Source organism: Notechis scutatus, chromosome 1 (genome assembly GCF_049901735.1).
Source record: "Notechis scutatus isolate UNSWTSFEM ecotype Mainland chromosome 1, rNotScu1.2, whole genome shotgun sequence".
In the NCBI taxonomy this organism is placed as follows: domain Eukaryota; kingdom Metazoa; phylum Chordata; class Lepidosauria; order Squamata; family Elapidae; genus Notechis; species Notechis scutatus.
In genome coordinates, this window is record NC_142009.1 from 333,989,413 (window position 1) to 334,000,110 (window position 10,698).

The 10,698-nt window shown below is 46.7% G+C and overlaps 1 protein-coding gene across 1 annotated transcript; it reads left to right on the forward strand.

Annotated features, from left to right (window-relative positions):
- Positions 1 to 4,217: 4,217 nt before the first annotated feature.
- Positions 4,218 to 5,288, forward strand: LOC113428535 (E3 ubiquitin-protein ligase RNF167-like). Its single transcript, XM_026691091.2, has one exon. The coding sequence runs from the start codon at positions 4,218 to 4,220 to the stop codon at positions 5,286 to 5,288; it is 1,071 nt and encodes a 356-aa protein (XP_026546876.2).
- The last annotated feature ends 5,410 nt before the right edge of the window (positions 5,289 to 10,698 follow it).

Sequence of the window (10,698 nt, forward strand, 5' to 3'; positions counted from 1 at the left end):
CGAAGCTAAGGAGAGGCGCCCAGTGGGGTCCCAGGGGAGAACGCAACTCCCCTGTAGAAAACCTGAGCTTGCTGTCTACGCCATGACGGGGAGAAGAGTGGGCCAAGATGGCTGCTACAAAGTTAGGATAGCCAAGGAACATCTAAGTGCAGTGCTGGAGTGGAGATTGGGAATGGTGTTTGGAGAAGGGTGAGAAGAATTTATTTTATTTGTACTTACCCCCAAAAGACTATAACAGAGAAGAATAAAGAATTGTGTTAACAGATGGATGGAAGATAGAAGAAGAATTTGGAAATATAAAGAGGTTTTTTTTAAAAAAACACAAAAACCTAAAATTTGAACCTTGCAATGACATTCCATGGTTTTTGTCTTCATGTTCATGAATCCTTTTATTGTGCATTCAGAAAGAACCGGAAACCCATCGTTCAAGGACAGGGTTGTACTGGGCCCAGCAAACAAGCAACCCCTAAGTGATTTTGACTGAACTTGGTTCATGCATGGAAAGGAGACCATTACCATGTTTCTACCAAAAGAAGGCCGGGTCTTTTCTTTTGACCCCTGACAAAATGGCTAGGCCTTCTTTTTGGAGGGTTCTAATAATTGATGTCAACTCATAAAATATTTCTATGGTCTTTTTAGAGTTGCCAACAGAAAGGGATGGGGGAGCAGTGCGTCAGCTTGCAAACCAAAAGTGCATTCCATAAATAGTTTTCAAAGGTAGTAATTAGGTGATTGAAGTTTCTGCCACACAAAATTCTTTCTGGAGAGCATGATTGATGACTCTTGGCTATGGATGTGTCCCATTGGAGGATATGAATTACGATACACCCAGGGGGTGGGGGAAAACCAGGGTCAAGGGTGACAATGAATGACGTGTCTCAGAGTCGGCTATACCCAGGCGGTGCCGGACATGTTAACTCTCAATAAATCCTTTTTAAGTTTTGGAAGTTTGGCTTGAGACTCATGATTGAAATGGAGATAACTGCCGGAATCCTGACCATTGACTCATCTCGCGGAGGTGGTACTGACAGCCCCTCCCTGCAGGAGCCCACTGTTGGCCCACTTCTGCTGTTTGCCGCCACTCACACGCATCGCCTCAGTCTGCCGGAAGGCATCTTCTGGAAAGCTCTCTGCAGCTATGAAACGGGCTCCAAATTGCCGTGTGCAGTGCCCCCACCAGCCTCCGTTTCACTGCCAGAGCCTTCCAGAAAGCCTTCTGCAGCCAATAATAGAGCTCTGTTATCGGCTGCAGATGCCTTCCGAACTGGGCCAAACTGGTAGAATCCCACCACTGGAGTCCAGCTATTCTCCAAGGCATCTGAGGGAAGGACAAGAAGCAACGGATGGAAACTAATCATGGAGAGAAGGAACCTGGAACTAAGGAGGAATCTCCTGATGGTGAGAAAAATTAATCAGTGGAACAATTTGCCTCCAGAAGTTGGAGAACTTCCAACACTGGAAGTTTTTAAGAAGAGATTGGATGACCATGTCAGGTTTCCAAGCGATGAAATCCATTTAAAAAGAAAAGAGCAAAGTCCATCTTCCAAAAATATTTATTTTATTTAGGAAAGCATCAAATTGGCAAAGTCTGTGGTAATTCCAGATCTGACACACAACCCGGAATTACACCACATAATCTTGGAAATTAGAAACAACCCCCCAAAAGTCACATTCCCCAGTAGAAGTAAATAAACGTTGCCTGTTGTCATCAATCTCCACCTCCAGGTCTCAGCAGGATCAGCTTTTGTTCCCACGGGAAGAAGAACCGCCTAGCCTAAACAACTCTCTCTATCTCCACTCCTCCCACCTTAGGAATGTGGCAAGCCCGAAACCCTTCCCCCCATAACCAGCAAAGAGAAAGAAAGAAAAAGAATATATAATAAGGCTAAATAAAATGGCTACGCATATGTCAATTTCGGGCTTGACAAACCATTTGTTTGAAATGATATAGGGTTTCCTGCCTAAGGGGGGGTGGGGGTTGGACTAGAAGACCTCCAAGGTCCCTTCCAACTCTGTTATTCTGTTCTTTCCTTCTTTTAACCCTGATCAAAAACACATGATGTTTTATCTAGTTACAGTAGATGTCGTGAAGGCAATTTAGCATTCTGTTATTTTTCCCCCTAACCCAAGTGTTTGTTTTTTTAAAAAAAGTCTGGGATCAGTGCCAGACTGTGAAACTATGAACTCAAACATTCCCTATAGGGCAAGACTATGGAAAGAAAGGTCGTAAAAACAGCTTCTAATTTTAGTGGGGACAGGAAGAAGAAACAGGTTCAGGGATTGAAAGAAAATTTACAATCCATATTTCCTTCCCTTCCCCACCTTCTCTTTTTTCTCCCACCTTTTGACAACTGCAAAAATCTAAGCTCTGCTTGAGAATGTTCATCCCACCATATTTGCCCTCTTTCCAAGATAATTTTGCAATCTTGTTTTATTTGGTACAAGGAAAACAAGCCCTGATTGTCATGGAAGGAAAGCGAGCATTTTGACTTCAAAACTCATAAATTACATTTCTGTCCTTTGGGCGGGCCAAGTCATGCAGATGTCCAAAGCATTCTAAATTGCTCTGGACACAGATATTTTCCTGCGTTTTTCTTTCTTTCAATTGAAACTCATTCCTTATGCCAGACCGAAATTGCTCTGGACGTTCTCTAAGAAGAAAAGAATGGGGATGAAATTCTTCTAAGTGAACTGTGAAATTTTTGGCCTTGTTTTTTTTGTGGGGCGACGCCAGGGCCAAGGAGCATGGAGATGAACAAACTCACTGCACGGGCTTGTCTCTGCAATCTGCCTGGCTTGTGGCTATCCAATAATCCTGGAGAAGAACCATAAAGGAATTTCTCCAATGCGATGTTTTCAAGAGTAGTCCTCCAGTCTAACAAAGAAATAATAAGGAAAGAAATTGAGAAGGAGAAGGAGAAGAAGAATGGGAGGAGAAGGAGGAGAAAGGAGGAAGATAGGAGAAGGCAAAGAAGGAAGATGGGGAGAAGGAGAGAAGTAGAAAGGATGAGAAAGAGGAGGGGAGGATGGGAAGAAAGAGGAAAAAGAAGACAAATAGGAGGGAGAGAAGGATGGGAGGAGGATAAGAGAAGGAAAAGAAGGAAGAAAAGATGGGGAGGAGGAGAGACGAGAAGGAGAAAGGAGGAGGAGGGGGAGGGGAGGAGAATGAGAGGGGAGGGGAGGAGAAAGAGAAGACAAATGGGAGGGAGAGGAGGATGAGGATGGGAGGAGGATAGGAGAAGGAAAAAGAGGAAAAAAGATGGGGAGGAGCAGACAAGGGAAGGAGAAAGGATGAGAAGAAGAAGGAGGGGAGGAGGAGGAGAATGAGAGGAAAAGGGAGGAGAAGGATGGGAGGAGGATAGGAGAACGAAAAGAAGGAAGAGGAAAAGATGGGGAGGAGGAGAGAAGGGAAGGAGAAAGGATGAGAAGAAGAAGGAGAGGGAGGAGAAAGAGAAAAAGAATGGGAGGGAGAGGAGGAGGAGGAGAGATTGGACTGCCATCTGTCAGAAATGGTGTAGGGTCTCCTGCTTGGGCGGGAGGTTGGACTAGATGACCTACAAGGTCCCTTCCAACTCTGTTAATCTGTAAATCTGTAGAAGGAAGAGGAAGAAAGAAGAAGAATGGGAGGAGTGGGAGAAGAAGGACGAGGAGAAAAAGGATGGGGAGCAGGAGAGAAAGAGAAGGAGAAAAAGAAGAAAGGGAAGAGGAGGAGGAGGAGGAGGAGGAGGAGGAGGAGGAGGATTAATGGATTTCTTTTCCTAGTGAAGACTACCAATGGTGGAAGAATAGTTCTCCCTATAGTTAACTCTTCTCAAAGATGACAACCACCTCCAGTTCCCATGGCAGAGGAATAAGGTAACTAGTGAGTTACCATGGGAGGGGAGGGGAGGGAAGGAGAAATGGTGGGGAAGACAGCATGATGAGGTCACAAAGGACCAACTGAAGAAACATCTTGAAGGTAACCTGGAGGAAGAGCAGAGTAATCGCTTGGCAGCAACCGGCAGGCCACGCCTGCTGAGAGGGGTGGAGGTCAAGAAGACCCAGATCTATATGTCAACTTCACCTATAGCTCTTGGATCTATGGAAGCTCAGCCATCTAGAAGCTACAGGTCTTCTTCTGGAAGATAAGAGCATTTCTCCCCTTGGTTGCAAATCTACCCTGCTGACCTTCGAGGAGGACCAAGCCCCTGCTAAGATCTTCAGGACCTTCAACCAGCATGAGATTTCCATTGTCGTGGTCTTGGCGCACGGTTACTCCGTTCTTGATTCTCCAAGTCATCCCCACCAAGGCCTTCAGCCATGCCACTTGCCACCCTAACGCCACCTCGCTAGATGTCGGGGTTCTACCAGCTTTCTTTCAGCCTCTGCTCCCTCCCGAAGGGCTCCTGGGCCTTTGGGTGACGGTGAAGCCCTTGAACCCTGACCATCGCCTCCAAGGGCCGCCGCCGCTGCTGTCCTCCTCCCTCTTTGTGGTCCTCTTCCGTCAACACAACTGCTCCTTCTCCAAGAAGACCTTTCACGCCCAACAAGTGGGCTCCCACACCGCCTTGGTGCGCAACGTAAGTTCCCAAATGCTGGAGAAACTGGTGACTGAGCCGGGAACCCAGTGGCACCTTCACATCCCAGCTGTGTTCTCCGCGGAAGAGACAGCCAGGATCCTCAAACATCTACGTCGCTCTGGGAAGTCCCTTCTCGCCCTCCCAAGGCATGGACCTTTTCATTTCGCCTGGAAAGTTGCTTCTCGGACCTCCCATCTCAAGGTGGTACGAAGCTCCTGCCACTGTCTCCTCCAGCCGGCTGGCTTTTGTTGCCAGATTGCCATGTTCTACACCTGTTGGGTTGTCTGCCTTACCACGTCCGCCACCTTTATTGCCATGATGCTGACGGAGCACTATCTATCCTGGAGCAAGAGAAAAAGAATGAGGCGAAACCGCCTTCTCCAAGAATACGCCAATGAACCGGTCCGCCTTTCGTTGACCGGCTCCAAATACCAAGAATGCGCCATTTGCTTGGACCGCTACCTGCAGTATGACGGCGTGAAGGTGCTCTCGTGTTCCCACGCCTTTCACAGCAGGTGCATCGACCTCTGGCACATCACCCAAGCCAGAAATAAAACCTGCCCTCTCTGTATGCAGAAAGTCATGGTGGTCACCCACTTGATGGCCATGAGGCTATGGCAACAAGAGAAGTCGGTGGGACGTTGCCCGCTGACCGAGAACAAGCCGTACCCAACCTGCAACCACGTTTCCTGTTGGCAGAGCCACGTCGTTCCCCTTTCTGAAAATTAACCCGAGGGGGTGGGGAAAAGGCCAGGAACCCAAAGGGGAAGATCAGAAGAAGACCTCAACAGCGATGGAAGTACGGTGGTTTCCTGGAGAATGAGCAAGTACTTCTAGAAGTCCGTTTAATTCAGAAACACCTTCGAGCTTGGGCACCAGACAGAATCGTCCTCCTGGGGAAATCATCCTGGCCACTGAAAAGCCACCAGCCGTCTCGAAGGAGGATCGAGAAGGATTAATACATGGTTGGGCATCTTTAGAATGTCTCTTCCCAAAAGGGCGGTGGCTCAAAAAAAACCAGAGATATAGCCTTAATAATTCTGGTGATAATTAACGCCCCTTGTGATGTGCATCAGGACATTACAGAGAAAGTGTTTATTTAGTTGGGTCCGGCCTGATTCTTGAGGGTGTCCAAATGTTGGTAAAAGAAGCAGGAAGCAGGAAGTGGGGCACTGTATTGTCTGATCCACTTGAACAGAATAACAGAGTTGGAAGGGACTTTAGAGATCTTCTAGTCCAACCACCTGCTCAAGCAGTAAACCCTATCCCATTTCAGACAAATGGTTGTCCAATCTCTTCTTAAATACTTCCAATGTTTGGGGCACCCACAATTTCTGAAGGCAAATTGTTCCACTGATTAATTGTTCTCACTGTCAGGAAATCTCTCCTTAATTCTAGGTTGCTTCTCTCCTCGATTAGTTTATGCACGTTGCTTTTTATCCTGCCTTCCAGGGCTTTGGAGAATCAATTGACCTCCTCCTCTTTGTAGCAGCTTCTCAAATATTGGAAGACTGCTATCATGTCACTCCTTGTCTTTTCCATTAAACTAGACATACCTAATTCCAGCAATTATTCTTCATATATTTTAGTTTCATACGGTTTTAGCCTCCAGTCCCCTAATCCTCTTTGTTGCTCTTCTCTGCACTCTTTCTAGAGTCTCAACATCTTTTTTTACATCCTGGAGACCAAAACTGGGCATAGAATTCCAAGTGTGGCCTTCAAGGCCTTATGAAGTGGTATTAACACTTCAGGTGATCTTGATTCTTACCCTCTGTTTATGCAGCCTAGAACTGTGTTGGCCCTTTTGGCAGCTGCAGCACATGGATGGCTCCTAATTAAGTGATTGTCTTCTAGGACTTCAAGTTCCCGCTCACCCTTATTATTGTTGAACCAGGTGCCACCTATTCTATATTTGTGCATTTGGTTTTTCTTGCCTAAATGTTCCTCTTTTCTGAAAATTTTCACATAGACATAGACTCAAAAAGTTTTAAGGAACCTAATGTCTCACAGTCCATCCATCCATCCTCTTCCCTTCCCTTCCCTTCCCTTCCCTTCCCTCCTCTCCTCTCTCCTCCCCCTCCCCTCACAGTCCATCCATCCATCCATTTTCTTTTCTCTTTTGTTCCCTTCCCTTCCCTCACCTTCTCTTCTCTCCTCCTCTGCCTCCCCTCACAGTCCATCCATCCATTTGTTCCATCCATCCCTTTTTCTTTTCTCTTATCTTCTCTCCTCTCCTTCTTCCCCTCTGTTCTTCCCTTCTTTCCCTTTCCTTTCCCTTCCTTTCCCTTCCTTTCCCTTTCTTTCCCTCCCATGCCCTCTTATTCACATTTTACAAATGTCAGCACATATTTCTCTCTATTCAAAGTTGCATACCTAAAGCAAACCTTAGAAACCGTATAATTTATATAACATAAATATACATTATGGAGAAAAGCATACACAGTAGAGAAACACCCAATTATATGTATTACTGGATTTTGGGGAGTGGATAGTTTGGGAGAAAATTCACAAACTGGTTTAGAAGCCAAGTGAGGGTATGTAAACATTGTAAAAACTGAAACAAAGCTTCCCTTGCAGCTTTCAAATTATATGAACTGTTCCTTCTGTTGTGAATCATATTATATTGTCTCACCTGTTGTAGTGTTTATCTCAGTATTTAATTTTTACACCCCACAGCTTAATTTTCATTTAGTTTTGTGATGTCCCAGAAAAAGTTTTGGTTGATGCTGGCATAGAAATAGGCTGAGGAAAATGGGGTCCCTCATTTTTCACCCTGAAAATTGTGGTCGATGTCATCGGGTGCAGAATTCAGACAGTCTCTTCTTTGGTGGGTATTTTTCTTGGCACCCTCTTCAAATCTCTCCAGGTTATTTGCAATTCAGGATGAAAGGAAAGAAAACCCCGGAGTTCCTTGGTTCTATTTGATTGGACTTCTCTTGGTGAGAAGAGGGAAGGGAAAGAAGAAGAAGAAGGGGAAAGGAAAGGAGAGAGGAAAGGAAAAAATGAAAGGGAAAAGAAAAAGGAAGTAAGATGGGGAAGCGAAGAAGGAATGGAAAGGAAAGGATGGGGAAGGAAAGCATCGGAAAGGGAAGGATGGGGGAAAGGAAGGGAAGGAAAAAGGAAGTAAGATGGGGAAGGGAAGGGAAGAAGGAAAGGAAAGGAAAGGATGGGAAAGAAAAAAATGGAAAAGGGAAGGAAGGGAAGGGAAGCGAAAGGAAAAAGGAAGTAAGATGGGAAAGGGAAGGAAGGGAAGAAGGAAAGAAAAGGAAGAAAAGGGATGGAAGGGAAGAAGGAAAAGAAAGAAGAAGTAAGATGGGGAAGGGAAGGAAGGGAAGAAGGGAAGAAAAGGAAGGGAAGGGATGGAAGGGAAGGAAGGAAGAGGAAAAGAATATTGTGAAGAAAGAGAAAAAGAAAAATCCTCATATTTCTGGAGAAGACTTAGCAAATTCATTTATTCCGGTTTAACCTTATCTTTCTAGTTATTAAAAGAAAAGTACTTTCTACATTTTCTCCTGAAACATTTTAACAAAAAGCAGGCGTTAATTAGCTTTCAGCTTTGATGTTTAAGCAATAGAAGGAAAGAGAGAGAGAGAGAGAGAGAGACAAACAGAGCAGGAGGTGCATTGCTCAGATCTCTTTCCTCAACCAAGTGGAGAAGCCACCATATTAGCTAAGGTTGAAGGGGACTTGGAGGTCATCCAGTCCACCTCTTGAGTAGGGCAAGCCCAGGGAAAGCAGGAAAAGGACAGAACTGGGGGGATTTCTGTGTTATCGAAGTGAGAAAAAATGAGGCAGAGCCTTTATCTATACATTGAGCATAATTAGACAAGGCTATCCTGAATTTCATAAATCCTATTTAATTACAGGAGGGCCTGTAATTCAATCCCAGCAGCACCACCCCTTGATCACAATTCTTCAAACCTTAAATAATCCTCAATTTTACAACCCTCAATTTACAGCCACCCATTTAGTGACTGTTCCAAGTTACAACGGCTTTCGAAAGTGACCAGTCACCGCATTCTCCTGGTCACACGATCAGAATTTGGGCACTTGGCAATCAGCAATGTATTTATGACGGGTGCAGCCTCCCTGGGTCACCTGATCGCCCATTGGAGACCTTCCCAGCCGGATTCTGACAACCAAGCATAATGGCCGCAGCGGTGAAGGGTTGCTAAACAAGGGTGGGGTTCGTTCTGTTTATATACAAGAGGCCATATAGTCTAATCAAGGAACCCCCAAGAATTCTCCCATCAATATGGACAGCACAAGCCCCTAGCATATAAACAGACCGTTCCCTGTTTCCTTCTAGTACTGATGATGTTACCTAGTTGGGTCATGAAATGTCTGTGGGAAAACCAACAAGCTCAGGGAGCGCCAGTCCTGTCCTCCTCTTCCGCCTTTCATCTCCACAAATCTCACTCTGTTTTAGCACCAATAATGTTGCCTAGTTGGGTCTTGAAATGTCTGCAAGAAACCAACCAAGCTCAGGGAGCACCAAGGACCCCACAGTCTTCCTCCTCTTCTTCTCTTCTTCCTCCTCCTCCTCCTCCTCCTCCTCCTCTTCTCCACAAACCCTGCTCCCTTGTAGCACTGATGATGTTACCTAGTTGGGTCATGAAGTGTCTGCAAGAAACAAACCAAGCTCAGAGAGCACCAAGGACCCCACAGTCGTGTTCTCCTCCTCCTCCTCCTCTTCCTCTTCCTCCTCCTCCTCCTCCTCCTCCTCCTCCTCCTCCTCCTCCTCCTCCTCTTCTCCACAAACCCTGCTCCCTTGTAGCACTGATGATGTTACCTAGTTGGGTCTTGAAATGTCTGCAAGAAAACAACCAAGCTCAGAGAGCACCAAGGACCCCACAGTCTCCTCCTCCTCCTCCTCCCCAAACTCCGCTCCCTTGTAGCACTGATGGTGTTACTTAGTTGGGTCATGAAACGTCTGCCAAGCTCAGAGACCACCAAAGACCCCAGCGTTCAACCCTGAGGTCCGTATTGTGTACTCTGTTGTGTCCAGTCTTTGACAAACTAAGAACACACACACACACACACACACACACACACACACACACACGGTCATTTCCTGACACCGGTTGCTAAGGGAGAGGTGGGAGGAAGCCCTCAGCCATCCCTATGGCAACGGTTGCTGGGAGAGCATCAACAGGGGAGGATTAGGCCCATGTGGAGGAAAATTCTTCAACGCCTTCCTCTCCTTCTTCACTTTTAGGGTGCGAAGCCAGGCTGAATGAGCCGATAAATGAGTTGTCTTTTAGCCTCAGTTCTTGGGCAGGAGTTCAAAAATCGATGCTCTCAAGAGCCTTTTATTTAAAGGAAAGAAACCTCCACCTGACAAGGGCCCTTTTCAAGGAACAAGGAGCCGGGAGGCCTTGTTATCACTTCATCAGAGGGGAGGAGTGGCTGATGGACCCTCACATGAGTCCGAGAAAGGCCCCTTGGAAGGGAAGGCAACGGTTGGGAAGGGATTGGACAGTATTGCCGAGTCACTAAATGCTTTCATGACTCAGCTGTGGAGAGGGAGGGGGCGTTGCTCTCTCCCTCCCTCCCCCCCTCTCTCTCTCTTGGCCACCAGCTGTAAAAAGAGAGAGCTAGAGATGAAAAGAAGGAGAAAGAGAAGAAGGAGGAGGAGGAGGAAGAGGAGGAGGGGGAGGAGGAAGAGGAAGAAGAAGAGGAGGAGGAGGAAGAAGAAGAAGAGGAGGAGGAGGAGGAGGAGGAGGAAGAGGAAGAAGAGGAGGAGGAAGACGAAGAGGGGGAGGAGGAAAAGGAAGATGAAGAAGAAGAAGAGGAGGAGGAGGAAGAAGAAGAAGAGGAGGAGGAAGAGGAGGAGGAGGAGGAAGAGGAAGAAGAGGAAGAATAGGAGAAGGAAGAGGAGGAGGGGGAGGAGGAGGGGGAGGAGGAGGGGAGGAGGAAGAGGGAGGAGGAAGAGGTGGAGGAGGAGAAGAGGAAGAAGAGGAGGAGGAAGAGGAGGAGGGGAGGAGGAAAAGGAAGATGAAGAAGAAGGAGAGGAGGAGGAGGAAGAAGAAGAAGAGGAGGAGGAGGAGGAGGAGGAAGAGGAAGAAGAGGAGGAGGAAGACGAAGAGGGGGAGGAGGAAAAGGAAGATGAAGAAGAAGAAGAGGAGGAGGAGGAGGA

Bases quoted from the DNA above. Each gene is read 5' to 3' on its own strand.
- LOC113428535 (XM_026691091.2), top strand. From the start codon at position 4,218: ATGAGATTTCCATTGTCGTGGTCTTGGCGCACGGTTACTCCGTTCTTG.